The sequence below is a fragment of the Apis laboriosa genome, unplaced genomic scaffold, assembly GCF_014066325.1.
Source record: "Apis laboriosa isolate Shangri-la unplaced genomic scaffold, ASM1406632v1 scaffold16_cov148, whole genome shotgun sequence".
In the NCBI taxonomy this organism is placed as follows: domain Eukaryota; kingdom Metazoa; phylum Arthropoda; class Insecta; order Hymenoptera; family Apidae; genus Apis; species Apis laboriosa.
This window is the reverse complement of record NW_025222129.1, coordinates 1,506,922-1,526,937: the sequence shown is the minus strand read 5'-3', so window position 1 is coordinate 1,526,937 and position 20,016 is coordinate 1,506,922. Positions and strand designations below refer to the sequence as shown.

General features: G+C 36.7%; 1 protein-coding gene across 1 annotated transcript in view; it reads left to right on the top strand.

The window, feature by feature from the left end:
- Positions 1-20,016, top strand: part of LOC122711197 — a 70,063-nt gene that overhangs the window by 30,711 nt on the left and 19,336 nt on the right. Inside the window, exon 4 of the mRNA XM_043929733.1 lies at positions 7,657-7,871. Within this exon, the coding sequence (XP_043785668.1) occupies positions 7,657-7,871 (215 nt within the window). The remainder of the gene's footprint in view (positions 1-7,656; positions 7,872-20,016) is intronic.

The window sequence follows — 20,016 nt, the reverse complement described above, 5'->3', positions numbered from 1 at the left end:
TCTTCCCTCCTTTTTCAACCGGGCAGGGTTATGAGAGAAAGAGACCAAAATGGATCTTCTCGGGTATCTCGATATAATTCATCGATCCGTTTCGACAAGTTTCTTTTAATCGGTCGAAAATAACGTTGTTTCGTACCCGCTTTTATTTCCGCTCGTTAGCGGGATCACGTCGCGGAGGATGCGGACGCGAGTCGCGTGCAATATGACAGTTATAACGAGGAAAGAAGGAAGCGAATAGAAATAATTTTTAGACTCGAGGTGGGTTTAACGGTAGCTGTTCAAGTGGTGAGCCACGTGTCCAGAAATTGTGTCCCCCCACCTCTTGTTATTTCTGCCGCTTTTTATGACGCTTTTTACGACGCTTTTTGCGACGTTGGAGCAACAGCGTTGAAAATGTCGAGGAGGGGGGGGAAGGCTTAGGGGAGGCTGGAAATTATATCTTCATCTTTTTCTTGCATCCATTGCGGTACAGGAAGTGACATTGAAAATATCAAATGGAAATTATATCTCTCACATCTATCTATTTACATCTGCATCTTCGAGAAATTACGTTTCTTCTTAGGGAGAGATGGAAAAAAATATCGCATCATCTTAATTGATTTGAGAATTGAAAAAATTCTAGGAGTTTTTAATGTGTTCCATCCGTTTCATTCTATTGGATAAAAAGAGAAAAAGGAGTGAAGAGAGAGAATGATTTAACGTAAGTAGTTAATTTAACGAGAAGTATCCAAAGTGGGATAAGATTGTTCAAAGATTATACATTTGGAAATTTTCGGAAAAAGTTGAGCAGCGATGAGCAGCGGCGCGCAACAATGCAAATTGCTCGCCCACCGGGCGCATCCTCTCCTCTAATTCTTGGCGGACGTTCAAAAAGGTGTAGTTTCGCAATGCTGGCAAACCGCAACAGGACGGTTCGCCGATTATGCAGATTCTCGCCTTGATGAATTTCGGCTCGTTTCCCTCGCTGAGATCGTTTTAATCCAAAATTGAACCACGAGAAAATTATCGTCTGTACATATCGTGATACGAAATAAAAAAGAAATAAGCGGAAAATTTGTGGGATAAAATTTATGTTACGAAACATATACGAAAGAGAGGAATATTATTTTAACATTGTATCGAAGGAACCCGTTTCTTTTACCGAGATTGTTGATTATTAAAAAATTGAGAGAAAATCATCATCTATGCATAAGGTGATACGAAATGAAAAGGAAATAAATTTATAAGATAAAATTTATTACGAAAGAGAAGAATGTTATTTTAACATTATATCGAATATTAAAGTTATGATTAATCATTTATTCCTTTTGATAAATACAAATTTTTTTCTCTAAATATATACTTTTCCTCTAGATAAATATGAGATTTCTCACTGAATAAATATAATAAATATCAATTTATCTACGAACGCATTATATTTTATATTTATAAAAAATTTATAAAAAATTTAGCACGCTTACTTTTTCATCTGATCCTTCGTTTGATCTATTATAATATAGTTTCTCGAGTTTGACAATCTCATTTCATCTTCAATTTTCGATCAAGAGGAAATTGCTTCATCTTCGTTTTCGAGAAGATCGATTTTATTAATATTGGGCTAGGATTAAAACTCGATGATATATCGTTGTAGGCATTATTCAATCGGTTTTCAGATTTCTTTGCAAACGGTTCGTGAAACGAGTAATGTCGAGGGGAGTTCTTTTCAACGAAGGAGGGAACGAATTGATCAGCAGTGACAGGAAGTTGTGCGTGTGCGACCGACAATCTGTTGTTACGTAGCCCGATACGTTATGCCGCTCGTGTTCATCGCGGTGCATTAAAATCTCAGGCACGGAAAGCCGCAGAGCTGTTGCATAACTGTGCGTCCCGCCGCGACAACTTTTGGACTCTTTTGATCGGTCAAACGCACTTCCACACGAATAATAGGTATTCCACGACGTGGAATCGCAATTTTCAACTTGCACAATTGTGCAAACGCATTTACTCTATCCGTAACGTAACGTACGATTCGAATCGTTTCAATTTTAAATTATTAAAATTGTTTTTGGATTTCTCTTTTCACAAAAAAAAAAAAACATGTATATTTTCAAAGTTTAGAGAACAAAATTTTAAATTTAACAATCGATATTCAATGCATGTTATATATTTCACGAATTTATATTATTCATTATCATATAACACGAATTTATATTATAATTTATGCAACTTTAAATTATTAAAAATTTTTTGTATTTCTCTTTTCATGATTATATTTTTTTAAAGAACAAAATTTCAAGCGTTTTTCTATATATAATTTACATTTGTTAATCGACATTTATAACATAGTGCGTTACAGTATTCAACTCAATTTACCCAACTTTGAATCAAATTAAAAACATTATTTCTCTTTCCATAAAAAAAAATATAAAATATATATATATATATATATATATATATATTTTCACAAAATTTTTCTAATCGACATTTACATAATGCACGTTACACTATTCAACTAGATTTACCCAATATTGCAACAACTTCAAATCAAATTAAAAACATTTCGTACCTCTATTTTCACACAATTACACAAACACAAAAATACATTTTCAAAGCTCAACGAGCAAAATTTCAAGTATTTTTCTCATGAGACAAGGAGAGTTGTATGTTCGATGGAGAGAAGAAAAGAGCACAGTCCGGTACCGGAAACCGCGTGGCTCGCGTGTCGTTTGCAAATTGCGGCTGGGTACACGCCTTTGTTTCACCCCCCGGGACCTCTCCGATGACTCAGACGAGGAAACGACCATCCTCGAGAAGACGAGAGAGAGAGAGAGAGAGAGAGAGAGAGAGAGAGAGAGAGAGAGAAAGGGGAATCGAAGAACACGTGGACGAACGGTTTTTTCTATGCTTCTCGTCCGCGGATTTACCTCTTCCTCCTCCCCAGGATGGATGGATGGAGATACAGCGCAGGAAAGTCTCCTCTACCCTAAGGTCAAGTACCTTCCACTTCCGGCGTTGCGATTCACACATCGTCGCACGTGTCTTCTATTTAACACACGGATGACCTCTCTCTGTCTTTCTCTCAGGGAAGAGGATTCTCACTCTCTCCCCCTCCCTTTTTTTCGCCTCGTAATTACGTCGTTCGCGATTCCCTTCGAGAATTTCCACGGAACTTTTCCATTTATGGCCGATAATCTGTGGTTCGTAAAGAAGGTAAGGAAGAAGACGGAAGAAAGGTGTGTTGCGTATCATTGTAACGTTCCTTGAAATGTTGAATTTGAATGTTCAAGTGAGCGAGTGTTGTTGCATCGGTTAGAGAGTAAAGTATTCGATTTGTTTTTTTTTTTGTCCATTTTATTTTTCGAATCGTTATGACATAGGTTATAATAAGTTTCGTTGGGTTGAAATACCTTTTCTTTCTTATGCGTGTAAAAGAAACGGAGGTTAAGAAAAAAATTCTCACCGAAATTATAATTGTTAATGAATTGATAAAAAAGTTAATAATAAACACGATAATTAGTTTCAAATTTATTAATCCAAAGGATAAAACAATCGTGGTCTATGTGAAACGGGAAATTGTTTTTCTTTTTTTTTTTTTCATTTTTTAAATTTCAGATACTGGAAAACAAAGGATAAATAAAATTGAAGATACGTAACTGCTCTTTTAGCGTGTCTATTCTATCCCAACCAATTATGCTCGTCAACCAATTTTAATATCTATTTTCACTCGCACGTTCTTTAAATATATTCCACGAAACACATTAATTTATTCTATTGTATAAAATAATCTACTCTATCCATTAACCTGACGAATAAACCTCTAAATTTCCCAACCTTTTAGATATTAAACGTAAACTCCTCGAAAACAAAAGTTGAACACCCTACACGCAATAACTATGATGATTTTCATAGTTTTTTGCGATCAGCTCTACGCACTTTTCTTCGCCTCGAAAGAACGTCGAGATCGAAAAAAAAAAAGAAAAAAAAAAACTTAACCGGGTAAAGGTTTCTCGGAGGAGGGGAAGAAAAGGAGGAGGAGGAGGAGGAGGATCGGCTCGAATCGTGAGCGCAAGCGGCTTTAATAAGAATCCCTTCACCAGGAATCTCGGTTCCTGGAAGAAGAATCGATGTATACCGAGCGTGCAGAATCCTCCGTTTTTCCCAGTCCCAGCTTTATCCCAGATCCGCCATGCGGGGTATAGGGGAAAAGAAACGTTCGAAAAACCGCGAAAGGAATCGCGTTTGGAAGCGTGAAACGGAATGGTTCTCGCTTGGTCGACGACCTCCTCGTCTCTTTTATTTTTTTTTTTTTCTTTTCTTTCTTTTTCCTGTTCCTCGATTCCTGTTCGACTCCTTGCCACGAGGATATCGACTCGACTCGACTCGACTCGACTCGACTCGACCCGAGAAACGTTTGCAACAACGACGTTGTTGCATTTTCGCGTGCGGTTAATTGGCTCCCGCTCGCCGGCGGGAAACGTTCGTATATCGCGTCCCGGAGAGAAGAGAGGAGGAGGAGGACGGGTGGGAAAGGATGGTTGTCAACCTTAAATGGCCCCTCCGACTAAGAGCTAATCACGCTCCTCTCGTTAATCCGTTAATTAGTCAACGCACCGTGGTGGTTTCGACGGTTCCATCGATTATCATCGTTGTTACACATCGCTTACGTAAAGAGGGAAAAAAGTGTCACGGAAAGATCTTTCGAGCGCAATTCTTCCTTGACTTACTTACTCGGTTATTTACCACGGTAAAAAAAAGAAATAAAGAACAGAACGCTGAATCTTCGTTGTTTACGTAACCTTTGTATAGGTTTTTTTTTTATTCTAACAGGCTACGTTTTAAGTTTGGATCGACAATCGCATAGCGCGATGATCTGTGCAAACGAAGGAAAAAGAAAAGCGATTATTCGATTGAAAAAAAGATCTATCCTCCTTTTTCTATCCTCTTTATTCCTCCTTTATTCGCTCCTTGTCGCTCCACTCGAGGGAAGAGCGATGTTAGAAATTATTACACAACGGCGAATTTTTATCGGTTCTCGAGGTGGAGAGAAAAAGATGGGGCGAGAGAGTCAAGTTCACGACTCTCTCATCGTTGTCTGCTCCATAGGCAGATAGGGATAATGGTAAATTGAAAATGATCGTTGTCACTTTTTTATCGGCACCGAACCGCTAATTCCTTTTAAACGAACGTTGAACATTCGTGGATTATTTTTAACGTTTCTCTCGCTCGTCTGTTTCGTAATTAAATAGCCTCGACGAGTGGTTTGTGAAATTATGAATTCAAGATGAAGTTTTTCTCATTTAATTCTTTATTTTCTTTTTTCTTTTTCAACGGGATAATCGTAAAACTTGGCATCGTCGTCGTTTCGTCGATTAAATGAGAGAGAGAGAGAGAGAGAGAGAGAGAGAAGAGTGTTTATTCGTTCACATTCGATTTTCTTGCAAAGAAAAAAAAAGAGAGAGAAACGGCGAATTCCATTTCCTCGTTCCTATGCAATCTGTATCGAACGATCGTAAAGAATTATCTAATCGATTCGCAATGGATTTGTTTAACGAGTAATGCGTGAAAGAAATAAAGAATTCTTGCGAGAAAGAGGAAACCTTCGAGAGAATTTAGTCTAGTTTTTATCGAGTAACGGTAACGATTTATATTCATATGATCTAAAATATAAAATATCGTTGTGCAAATTATCCGATAATAAAAATTAATCTAACGCTAATTCAACAAACAGTAGAAAACACGAAAATGAATTTTTCACAATTGATATTTGTATTGGATTGTTCGATTTAGTAGCAATTTCTCGAATCATTATTTGTTTGCTTCGATCGGTGCCTTTACTTTATCTTCATTCAACTAGTGTCATCTTTAATGTCGAAATTGTTGGAAGGAAATTTTGAAAACCAGTTTAGACACTACCTCTGTTAATACACTTTCTGCATCATTCACATAACTTTTTTTCTTGCCTGGACAGCATTTTTACTTTTTTTATAATAAAAAAGTAAAATATGCTTCTTCTGGTCTTGTATCTTTGTTATCGCGCACAAAAAACACAACCGCACAGCCAAATCGAACAAATTTTTCTTATAAATAAACCACGAAATACCAAAACTCTCAAAATATACGATACAACACGGTTTAGAATGAAGTTGGCTGCATAAAACATTCGACTAAAGCGACACTCGTGTGAGAAAACGAAATTACTTTCCAAACAGCCAAATTATTTGAAATTAGTTACACATCCACTTATTTATGTGATAGAATAATGGATAAGGTTCTGATGTTAAAAATATATGTAAATTATATTATTTTCAATCCGAATACGAGTGGAAAATTCATAAACGAAGGAAGAGATTTTTATTAAAAGATTTTTATATCTTCGAATATGCATTGTCATTACCTCTATCCATGTGTATAGATCTTTTTAAAATTTCTCATTGTCATTGTCATATATGAAAACTTCCTAACCGATTGAACGCGAACCACTTCATTTTATGTACTTTAAGAAACTAAAACTTTTTTCACTTTGATATTCAATGTAATTTAAAAAGTGATAAAAAAATAAATGAAAAAAGTAATTGAAAGTTTATCGTTTGAAAAAAATTAATATATTAAACGCAGAATAATTTTATATAAAAATTTCGATCGATCATCTCGAGATTGATAACACATAATTAGTATCGATAATAATAAAAATTATTGTAATTACCTCAGTAGCAGCTAATTTTTTTTTTATTTTAAAATTAAGGCTTTACTTTAATAATGACACAAGAAAGAGCACTGAACACCGTTAAACTCCTTTTTAAAATTAAAATTAAAAAAATATCAATGATATCAAAATGAAATTTGGCACGATACAAACACATACTTAGTACAGTTAATTCGATCAAAAATTAATGGGATTAAAAAAAAATAACAAGATTGTAAATAATAACTTTATTTTCCAATTTGAAGATTGACCACTTTAAAGCCATATAACTATGTTAATAATTAAAAAAAATATGAAAAAAAAATCATACTGTACTGTGGGCCAAATGTTCAATCAATTATCCGTATAAAAATTTTTTCATTACTTATGAAAAGGAAGTTCTTTCCGTTTTTCGGAAACAAATATCCTGCTGCGTGCAACGGCTCGAGCAAAAGTAGACCGAATTATCAATGGCCGAAAATTATAGTGTTCGATGGTATTAACAAAGTATCGCGACGCCTCGACCCGAGGATAAAAGTGCGAACCGTTTGTAATTGATCGGACACCGTTACATCATTCGCTTACTCGTCGAATCGACGCTCCTCTCGATTCGATTTACAGTTAAACCACTGTACTACTAATAGATAAGCTGAATGGAGGAGAGTATCGTGGGAGAACGGATAACAAGGAGAACGTTATAAATTGAAAATCAATTGTTACGATCTTGTTCGTAAAATTTTAAAGGCGGTCTTTTATGAGTCTTCCTTTCGCGCCGAGACTTGTAAAAAAAAAGTAGAATTATCCAAATTGTCGAATTTGAAATTAGAAAGAGTGGGAAAAAAATGTGATATCTGGGATAAAATTTAATAATCGAAGTTGCTAGGTAATTGTATATAATAATGCTAGTGGAAGTAATTTTGTTCAAAATTTTTAACCAATTAAAAACTTGTTTCTTTTGGGCGAATGCTTAACTCTGTGTTATATTCTCTTTACAGCGACCGTTGGGATAGCGAGCACTGTGCAGATCGAGTGTGCGAGTGAGTCGATAATCGTGCACATCTCGACCGAGGGAAAAACGGATTTCCATGGTCTGGTGTATCCTAGGGGGTTGTCGAAGAACAGCTCTTGCCTGCAAGAGTACAGAAGCCAACCCACTCCTATAACTTACAACCTGCCCCTCAGATCTTGCAACACCATGCCCACGCAATTGGTAAGTGACGAAAATTAATAAAACACGATAATCTTTCATTTTTTTGTCAATTTATGTCGGACGATTTATCGTTCTCAGCGACGAGAATGAAAATATGTATCCTCTAACTTTTCTGACCCTGTTAACAGGCTTACAGTTTATCCGAGTTATTAGATTCTCACTTGAGTTGCACAATTTCTGAACACTCGTCATTCGCGATAATTGCGCGTTATCGAGGTTAATAACGGTCGAATCGTTGTACCTTCGGCTAAATAACACTTTGATGATCGTTTATCAAGGGAAATGATTCGTTCGTTCGTGTAATCGATTTTTTTACATCGTTAGATAGAAAACGAGCACCAGCGAATCCTCATTATGGTGGTTCGAATATCGAATTAAGTTCGATATTTTCAGTCGATAGAAACTTTGACGATCTATCAAGAAAAAATGGTTCGTTTATTCTGTGCAATCGATTCTTTTTATACCAATCTTACGATAAAGTATCGAATCGAGTTCGATTTCCAATCGATAGAAATTTTGGCAATCATCTATCAAAGAAAATAATTCGTCACTTGTGTAATCGATTCTTTTTTACACCGATCTTACGACAAATAATCGAGTTTGATTTCCAATCGACAGAAACTTCGAAACGATCGTCGAATCACCAAATTCCCGTGCAATCCGATTTTCCTTCCTTCCCAATACAAATAAACATTGAATAAATTACACGTGAACAGAGATATCGAAAAATAAGCACGACATCTCGACGAATAATAATCCCCTTCTGTGTCGAATTCCGTTTACCCATGCGCCTCGAGTACGGAATTAACTTCCCCTCGAAAACGGAAAAAACACCGTGACGCTGACTAATCGTTAAAGGTGCTCGACGACGCGTAAAACGAAATTACGTAAGAAATCACTCCGTGAAAGAAGCGGAATAACGTTTCGAGCACGAAGGAAGAGGCTCGATCGACGATGCGACGTTATACGCGACTCTCAGGAGGGAGGAAGGAAGAGGGAGAGGAAGGGGGAAAAAAAGGTGCGGAGGCGTGAACGCACGCGCAGTAACACGCGCTAGAGGAAGAAGCGTGTATTCGAAGAAGGATGGAGGGAAGGTGAAGCGATGCGCGCGAGAAGAAGAAAAAGGGAAGAGGGAAGAAAATACTAGGGACGGAGGAGGGCTGGTTCGTGTAACGAGGGAATCGTGTGTCGAGGCGAGAGATCGCTTCCTCGCCATACCATAACTGGACCGTTATGTGACCGGACTTACGGCCTTCTTCTTACAAGAGAGCGTTACAAGAGAGATATGTAGTGTGCCAGAGACTAACGCTTGCTACGCCTTGTGTCCTATAGCGATATATATATATATATATATATATATATATATATATGTATATACGTTTGCGCGCATGCAAACGCGCATGCAAACGCGCATGCTCGTGTCCTTAACGGAACAGTGGTTCCTTCCACCATTTTTCTCTCGATAATGAACTGGCTGATCACGATTTTCTAATCCAAGGATTCCAGGATTGAGATACCCCTGTAGGACTTGTCTTCAAGACGAGAAGCAAATCTATTTTTGACAGGGATTCGGCAGGAATATTCCTTAAGAGGTACGAGCAAAATTTTTAAAAGTTAATATCTCGAAGCGTGGAATAACCAACGTAACGGTGAGGTTATCTTGAGTAAAGTTTAAGAAATTATTTCGCTTCTTTCGGTTAGTTTGTTTCTAACTCTGTTTTCAAGCGTGTTCGATTAATATATCTCAAATGTTAAACTGTTCCAAAGCGAAGGGAAAGACATTCTCCACTGTTCGATGAATATATCTTATATCGTAGATTCGTATCATTTAGAATAATAATAAAACCTAGCCGATATAATACGAACGATTTTCCTTCCCATTTTTTCGATACGAATTTACCATTGTTCCGATAATTGAGAATATCCATGAGAACAGATTCGAGACGACTGAATATTTACAACAAACAATCTTAAATCTATATACGTATCTGATCGTAGATCGATAGATAACTGTTATAAAAAGATCCTCGAGGGAAGCGGGTTGGCATCGATCGATGATGAAAGCCCTCGGCTTGTGGAGGATTATAATCACGATCGATCCATCGTGTCTTCGAGAAAAAAAAAAACCCTCTTCGGACACCCGTTGATTAAACTTCTACGAGACTCGTACAAGACTCGAGAAGGCTAAGAGAAGAAGCGAGGCCGACTTCTCTTCGGTTGAGCGCCTCGAGAGGCAAAGTCGCGCGTCTTATTTGGTAAACACATCGCGAAAGAGAAGTTTCCGTGAAATACGTATGGCATTCCGACGACTACTCGCGATTAAAGAAGGGAAAAAGCGCTCGAGTGGGCCGACTAATAGCGACACTCGTTGCGATCGTCGAGGGTCTGCATAATAATTTAAGGGTTGGTATGTCGAGGGGAGAACAATTTGTCCTCTTCGTAAGGAAGGACATCGAAGGTGAGCGGAGTCTTTGACCTCGGCTTGATTCCTTGAGGTGTGTGGGCGTTGAAGGAACCGTGGGCCCAGTTTCTCTTTCTCGGATATCCCGTCGCGATCGTTGTTGCCTGTTCGTAAACTGTTCGAACGATTTTACGGGATATGTCGTGGAAATATTTCTTCCATGCAATTCTTATTCCGGTTGAACTCGATTTGAAGGGAAGGTTAAAATTAATAAGCTTTTAAGAATTATCTAAATTGATATTGTTGCTCGTGCAATATTAACACCGGTTCGCATGGACTTCGAAGCTATAATAAGACTTCGAAGTCTATAATAGATTTTGTCTCGTGTACTTAGGAATAAAGTAGGGTTTTACGCGTGCAAAGTGTTTGCGATGTAACGGGACAGGATATTAAAATGGCGATACGAAATGGCAACCTAATATGGACAACCCGGGGGCCTGAGTTTTCGTCGCTTACGCAATCGATTCCGAGTGGCGTGTTAATATTTCCTCGCGTATTTAAGCGTATCATCAATTGTGCAATGCACCTTCGAGAAAAAGATATAATTAATTTTTTCTCATCGATATTTTATATCCGATCAGTGTGGTAATTATTGTCTTCTTCTTTTAAAATATTCGTTATCAGTGAAGATAATTCGCTAATTTCTTTTCATTAATTCCATTAATATTTTCGAAATCTAATTAGAAATATTGTATTCTTTTAGAATATTCTCTCGTTATCAGTAGTTGAGATTAATCGCGAAAAGGTAGCAAAGAAGATAATTTTCATCAGTTCCATTAGGAAATCTGATCAGAGTTATCGAAACATCGTTTTTTATCGACTCTTTTAAAATATTCGTTATCATTAGTTAGAACTCAATTGCAAAAGATAGCAAAAGTGATAATTTCTTTTCACCAGTTCCATTAATATTTTCGATATCTGATATCAGAGTTATAGAAACATTTTTATCTTCTTTTAGAATATTCGTTATCAGTAGCTGAGATTTAATCGCGAAAAGAAGTAGCAAAGAAGGTAATTTTCATCAGTTCCAGGAAATCTGATCAGAATATTATAGAAATCGAAATTTTTTATCTTTTTTTAAAATATTTATTATCAATAATTGGAATTCAATTGTGAAAAGATAGGAAAAAAGATAATCCCCTAATTTCTTTTCATCAATTCCATTAAAAAAAATCCGATATCACAGTTATAGAAATATCCTCTTTTCATCCCCCTTTTTAGAATATTCGTTACCACTAGCTGGAATTCAATTGCAAAAGATAAGAAAAAAGATAATCCCCTAATTTCTTTTCATCAATTCCATTAGAAAATCCGATATCAGAGTTATAGAAACATAGTCTTTTCATCTCCTTTTTTTTAGAATATTCGTTACCACTAGCTGGAACTCAATTGCAAAAGATAGCAGAAAAGGGTATTTAATACGCGAGGGTACTAATTTCGAAGAGATAAGTAATTTCTTTTCATCGCTTCCATTCCAGCATCTTACAATTCTCTTCGATCGAAATTTTGCAAACGAATACGAAATCCTAGAATGGATACACATGGTCTTTTTATCTTGTTTTGGGATTTATTCGTTATCTTTGGGATTCAATTGCGAAAAGATAGGAGAGAGGATGATTCGCGTGGTTAATTTCGAATGGAAACGGTTGAATAACAGCGAGCAGAATCTTTTCACGAGGCGATATGACCGCGAGCGTTTCGCAAACCGATCCTGGCTAAAACCGGCATCGGATGTTCGCACAAGCATGCAAATAACACCGCTGCCAGCTTGCGTTACTCATTAATGGCATCGTATCTCTATTCGCTTCCCTATTCCATTTATACGTCTCGCCCAACCACGTACAATATCCTATCGTATCCTTCAACGCTGAAACTCGAGTTAATTTTTATTATCGAATCCCCTGTGCGCGTGTATTATTATCATTTTTATGCGAATCTTCATAAATATAAAAACGCGGTTTAAAAAAAAGTACATTTTTGACAAAAAATGTCGCGATCAATCGATATTTTTTTCTAATAATTTTTGGCAAGATTAATTTCCTCCCAAATTTACAATAATATATCTTCTTTTATATTTTCAATGCGATTTCGTATTTTTTTTTTAAAATCCGTAATTTTTGGAATTCTTTTCTCGTAATGAATGCTAATTTAACGCTATTAAAAAAGTTATCAAAAAAACTTCCATTATCGTCGTAATTGTGCCCACCTCATCGTAATACATAGAAAGCATATACGCTTCTAAAAACAGTTTCTTAAAACACGTTTCTTACGTGTTAAAAATCATCGAAGAAAAATATAGAAAAATCTTCGTTACATTTTTGGATCGAAAAAATTTTAAACGATTTAAAATTTCATAATTTGCAACTTGTAAATGAATAATTCGTGAAAGAGAGAAATATTAGATGGAATAGAAGGCGAAGGATTCGCATAGTTCGAAAGTTCCTCCTCTTTCCCCCCGCGCATAATTCGATTTAGAGTGGAGAATAATATTTCAGACGTAGGAGACCGCAGCCCATAAGCCATAAGCTTGTTTTTTACGAGCGCGCAAAGGTCAGAGCCTCTCTTTCGGCTACAATGTCGTCGAGGAGAAAAAGAAGAGGGAGAGAGAAAGAGAGGTCCTTAAAACGACTATCGCGAGTGGGACGATACGTTGTGGGCAGCCGGTTGTGTTGTGCCCACACTCCCCCTCGTAAAAGTAAAAGTTCCACGATCGATTCTTTCCTCTGCGATTCCACGTATTTGCTGCTCGCGTACATTTCGCTTTGCTTGCCTGCGCTCGATCATTTTGCTCGAACACGTTCCGACCGTTCAACGATGAAAAAGTAATTGAAAACTAATTGAATATTTAAATCTAAACGCGATTTAAATGCGAGGAGAAAATGAAAGAAACGTGGAGAAATTGTGAAAAATCTTTTGTCATTTTTTTTTTTTTACACCGACACCGCTTTCGAGATTGCCCAATGCGCATAGATTTCGCGCATGCATATTAATTTCATCGACCTCGAACGTTAATCGCGTCTCATCCATATTCATCCGGAGAATCTCTATCTTGAAATCGATGGGGTGGGACGATTTTAAACTCGGTCTTTCGAAATCGATCGCTTTCGAATCCGAAACCGGTGGATTCTCGGTTATGGTTGCGTTACGCAAACGCGTCCATATTTTTCATCTCGAACGAAGCGAAAACGATTCAAACGCGATCTTTTCTATTTTTCGTATTTTTCCATTTCGAATTTCACGATTGCACGAGGTTGGAACGTCCTCCTTAGACGTCAACTTTAACCTATATCCCTTTAACGTTCGGTTAAAGAAATATCGAGCGTGAATAATTTCGCGCCGTACGTGTCACGTGACGAAATTGCGAGTCGAATGAAATTTCACCAAGGAACGGACTGGAAAATTACATGCTTCACGCTCTCGAGCCGAACCATCATCGTCGTCGTCGTCATCGTCGTCGTCGTCGTCGTCGTCGTCGTCGCGTAAAAACCGTGCGCGTGGTCGAGAAAAGTGGGGAGAGAGGTAAAGTAAATGTTGACATTAGGGCAAAGTGAAAAAAGGCTTTAGGATTTTTCTAGGACGTAAAATTTTGAAAAAAAAAAAAAAAAAAGGAATGGCGGCTATTTTCATCCAACTGGATCCTTCTGCTCTTATGCAGAACTAATTCGATGTTTTATTTCCAATTCTCTCCGGGCTATTAACCCTGACGCGGGTTCTTCCCTCTTGGATTGCGATAAAAATGGAATTATCAGGAGTGTGGAACAACGTTCAACTGCGCACGCGTTGAAAGTTAAATTTTTTCTCGTTATAACGGTAGGTAAGATCGGTGGAAGAAATCTTATGATGAAATTAGGGAATTGAATCGCGATCTGAAATTTTCAGAAATTTCAGAAATTCAGCGCGGAAAAATGAAAATTTAATTTTTAATAAAAAAATAGGGAATATTATCTCTTTTGCACTACATTAACATCTAATCATTCGTAAATAATCAATAAGATGAAAATACCCTTAGTATCTTATTACTAACTTGGTAAACAATCGGTAAGAGTAATCGATACACCGTCAAGTTTCGTTCGAATCATCTAAAAACTGCGTGTAAAAATTCAGAAATGGATATTGGAAAAGAAAAACCAATCGAATTGAATATCTTTCAATAACAACATGAATTGTGAATCGATCATTCGCCATTCCAATAAAATTGTCCATCCATCGTTCCTCCTCCCTATACTATATACAATGAAAAATCAACAAAACAAACGAGAAGAAGAATAAGATACATCGTCAAGTTCCGTTCGTTCGAATAGTTTAAAACTGCATATAAAAATTCAGCCATAGATATTGGAAGAAAAAAAAGAAAATATATCCAATCGAATCGAATATCTTTCAATAACAACGTGAGTTGTGAATCGATCATTCGCCATTCCAATAAAATTGTCCATCCATCGTTCCTCTTCCTCCTCCCTACACAACAATAAAAGATCAACAAAACAACGCACGAGAATTGTAAAAATTCAGCTATAGATATTGAAAGGAAATATATCCAATCGAATTGAATATATTTCAATAACAACATGAAACGATCACAGGAATCGATCATTCCGATAAAATTCTCTTCTCCCTATACTACCGTACACAACAATGAAAGATGAACAAAACAAACGCACGAGAATAAGAAGAAGAAGAAGATACATCGTCGAGTTTTATTCTTTCGAATAGTCTAAAACTGTAAAAATTCAGCCATAGATATTGGAAGAAAGAAAAGAAAATATATCTAATCGAATTGAATATATTTCAATAACAACAATCGATCATTCCGATAAAATTGTCTTCTCCCTGTACACAACAATGAAAGATGAACAAAACAAACTTACGAAAAGAAGAAGAAGAAAAAGAAGAAGGAAAACGAGTTCGTAAAAATATCTCTACGTCAACTGTAATCTAAAACTGCGTGTAAAAATTCAGCCATAGATATTGGAAGAAAGAAAAGAAAATATATCCAATCGAATTGAATATATTTCAATAACAACAATCGATCATTCCGATAAAATTGTCTTCTCCCTGTACACAACAATGAAAGATAAACAAAACAAACTTACGAAAAGAAGAAGAAGAAGAAGAAGGAAAACGAGTTCGTAAAAATATCTCTACGTCAACTGTACGTATTCACGTCACTGAGAGGGAGAGGACACGGCGCTTAACAGGAGAAACAAAAGCTCGTTTCGACAGGCTGCAGTAAATCTACGGATGGGTAGAGATACACCGGTATCCAGTTCTAAGTAGCCTGTTGCTATACGCGCATCCTTGAGGATGGCCTTGCGGATACATAGTTGCAGTTCGCGTGTACGCGGCCCGAGCTACACTGCGTACAGTTAGTTGATGCGTTTCGCTATTAAATCGCCTCGGAAATTCGCATTCCGAGAATCGGTTCGCCCGGTTTAAAAACGAGTGATCTCGGCGCTTTCGATTGTTATTTTCATTTCGCTCGTTTAATTGACACCCGTGCAAAATACGGAACTGGTTCGTTCCATCGTGGAGAGAAAAAGAGAGAATGTTACGAAAGACACGATGTTTTCCGGATATGCGACAACGCTCAATTTTGCCGGTTGTCAGCCTGCCGCTTTCTAATGGAAGGTGGATTTTAAATATGCGTTTGATCGTGGACGGAGGCCGGAAGAAAAATATGTGCACAGCGCGAACGGGAGGTAAATGGAGAGGATTTGAATCGAGACGAAAGGGATGTTTCGAAGATGCGTCGAAAGGAATGTGGAAAATGTGCAAGTTCGGAAGAGAGAGGTATCCGGAAGGTTGCATGTTCCAATTGCAACGGGAAAGGATTCGTGTGGATCCTCTCGAGAATCGAGGGAAATATCCATCATGTTTTTAAATATCTGAAAAATAAAAATATCCATATGTTTTTAAAATCGGAACGAAGGAATGTCGTATGTTTCAGATGCATCGAAAGGATGTGGATTCGCGTTTGAGATTCCAAAACATCATCTTGTTCAGAAAATAGGGAAAAATATCCAAAAGTTGTACGTTTCAGATGCATCGAAAGAATGTGGATTCGTTTGAGAGTAAAAATTCTCGAGAATCGAAGAAAACGTCCATCACCATCGATATAAAGGATGTGGATTCGTTTAAAAGTAAAAAAAGTCGAGAAAAATATTTTACGTTTCATTCAGAAGAACAAAATATCCATATAAGTCATGTTTCAGATGCATCGAAAGGGTTCGTTTGAGACTAAAACTCTCGAGAGTCGAGAAAAAATATGTTCGAGAAAATGAAAAGAAAGGAATATCCGGAAGTCATATGTTCCAGTTACATCGAAAGGGTGTGGATTCGTTTGAGAGTGAAATATCATCGTGTTCAGAAAATGGGAAAATAAGAATATCTGAAAGTTGCACGTTTCAGATGCATCGAAAGGATATAGAAAATTCATCATCGTGTTCAAAAGATGGGAAGAAAAAAATATTCGACAATCGTGATAATTCAAATGCATTGAAATATAGATTCGTTTCAAGAATCGAGAAAAATATTTTTCACTGTGTTCAGAAGAATATCCGGAAGTCGTATGTTTTAGATGCATGGAAAGGATTCGTTTTAGAATAAAACTCTCGAGAATCGAAAAAAAATGTGTTCAGAAAATGAAAGAAAGGAATATCCGGAAGTCGTATCGTTCAGATTACATCGAAAGGGTGTGGATTCGTTTGAGAGTAAAACTCATCATCGTGTTCAGAAGATGAATAGAATAGAATAGATGAAGAAAAGAATATTCGGAAATCGTATGATTCGGATGCATTGAAATATAGATTTCAATATAGTTTCAAGAATCGAGAAAAATATTTTTCACTGTGTTCAGAAGAATATTCGGAAGTCGTATGTTTTAGATGCATGGAAAGGATTCGTTTTAGAGTAAAACTCTCGAGAGAAAAATATCCAATATTCGATCGTGTTCGAAAAGTGATCGAAAAAATTTATAAGGCGAGACGAAAGCAATATCCGGAAATTTCAGATGGCATCGAAAGGGTGTGGATTCGTTTGAAATTAAAATATCATCGTGTTCAGAAAATGGAGGAAAAAGGAATATCGTGTATTCCAGAATGCATCGAAAGGATATGGATTCGTTCGAGAATAAAACTTTCGAGAATTGTGCGAAAAATAGTGAAAGTGAAACGATCATTCTCCGCGCATTAGCAAACCAATTCTCGAGAACTTTACTCTTAGATATATTTTTATTCAAATATCAGAGCGATTCTCGAACCCAAATATTCCAATGGAAAGAAAAGAACGATTGATTTCGATCGCAATAGCAATTTTTACCGAAAAGCAGACATTCAAGACGTTCCTTTGGCAAAATAAACACCAAAACAACACCCCTATTCGTTAACATTCTTTATCTGCATCTCTGATTTCCATTTAATCAGATCTTTTTCTCCCTATTCCTTAGAAACTATTCCAAGATTACACACATACGCGTCTCATAAAGGAAACCATTCAGAAGCGAAATAATCATTGTATCGCAGGCATCGATACTAAAAATATTATATCTCGTGCGAATCGAGTTACGAGTTTTATTCCCGGAATGCTGCTGCCTGGAAGAGGATATTCTTTTCGTATTATTATCAGTAGCGTGCTTCGACCAATTATTTCCTCTTCCATGCTCGAACGCATGAATAGCGTTTCGTGAGAGATAAATTCGTTTTCCACGTGGCAGGTGGTGGAACCTTTCTCTGTAACCACCATTAACCGAGCAAATGTTGCCCTTGCCCGATGGATATCACGCTCGAGGAGGATAATACGTTTCTGGTAGCTAGGTGTAACCATCGGTTACACAAAGAAGGAGGGATATCTACAACGTTGCCCTCCTCTAGAGCCCAATTACATCGTAAAATCCCCAGCCCGCGGCTTCTAAATTGCGCGCGAGTTTTATCGCTCTTTCTCGCTAAACGACACATTCTCGCCTATTTCATAACCGATTACAACGCAACGCCTCGAGAACCTTGCAAATTTGTCCATCAACCTGCACTTCTATCCTTGTATCCTTAATCCATGGAAATTTAATAATACGACGAGCAACAATGACGATACGAAAAAGTTGAATTTTGAATAGGAATTGAAAATCTTTTTTTCGATAATTTGGAATCGTATAATCGGTTTTCAAGTTGGAAATTATATTACCGCGAGGAATGTATCCGTTCATCGAGTGGTCATCGCACGATTATCTGCTTGCCAGCTACGTCTTTGATACGTAAGGAGTAATGATCGACTTTCACTTATTTCGTCCTCTCCGAAACCACTTACGACTTCTCCTTCCCTCCTCCCTTTAATAACGGCAACTATTTCATGTCGATTTCCAGCCGGCGAATCTTCACATTCAGGCGTCACAATCCTCTCGATTCTTCATCTAATCAAACAATTCTTACGTAATATGTTATCTTGGAATTATCTTCTACGAATTACGAATTCCAAGATCCATCGAACGTCAATTTATTCGTATTTTGCAAAATTATTTTTCAAGATCGAACTTTAACTTTTCGTTCTGAATATAACCAAAGCGAGTCAAATTAATCCAAATTTTTTAAATCCGTGGAACGATCGTTCCAAATTCGACATCGCAATCATTTTGAAAATCGAATTTTACTTCATTTTGAATATAATCAAAGCGTCGAGTTAATCCAATTTTTTAAATCGATGGGTGAATGTTTCTAAAATCAATATAAATTCGACGTTGCAGTTACTTTAAAGATCGAAATTTGTCTTGTTCTGAATATAACCAAGACGTCGGATTAATCCAAATTTTTTAAATTGGATCCGTGGAACGATCGTTCCAAATTCGACATCGCAATTATTTTGAAAATCGAATTTTACTTCATTTTGAATATAACTAAAGTTGAGTTAATCCAATTTTTTAAATCAATGGGTGAATTTCTAAAATCGATATAAATTCGATATCACAGTTATTTTGAAGATTGAATTTTACTTCATTTTGAATATAACCAAAGCGTCGAATTAATCCAAATTTTTAAATCAATGGATGAATGTTTCTAAAATCGATATAAATTCGACGTTGCAGTTACTTTAAAGATCGAAATTTGTCTTGTTCTGAATATAACCAAGACGTCGGATTAATCCAAATTTTTTAAATTGGATCGACGGAACGATAGTTCTAAAGTCGATCTAAATCGCAGTTAAATAACATAATAGCAGCTATATTGGTAAAGGAAAAAAAAAAAAAAAAAGCAGCGGAAATTTTAATGCTTGGCAAAGCTTTTCTGTTACGCCGTATTGCCTCTCTAATAAAAATACCGTTACGCCACCCGTTATATTTTCTCGATGCACCACTCCTCCCCTATTATCATTCTACTTTACGGCGAATAATCGAGCAGAGAGAAGAAAAATTCGATTCCTCGCGGAACGAACGACTTCCTGGACACGTGGACGATCATCTCGACCTTTGAAAACTTCCCCCTCCCCCTTCAAAGATGAAATACCACGCTCGAGAATTTTTTCGCGAAAACAATGAGTCGCCCATAAAACTTCAAGAGACGGGCGAATAAGATACTTTGAACCAGTGATTCAAAAATTTAATAATTTAATAATTAAATTTAATAATTAAAAGTCAGAGTTGAGCATTAAAATCGTTGAAAAAGTAATTAAAAATTTCGAATAAAGTTATCTTGAGTAATT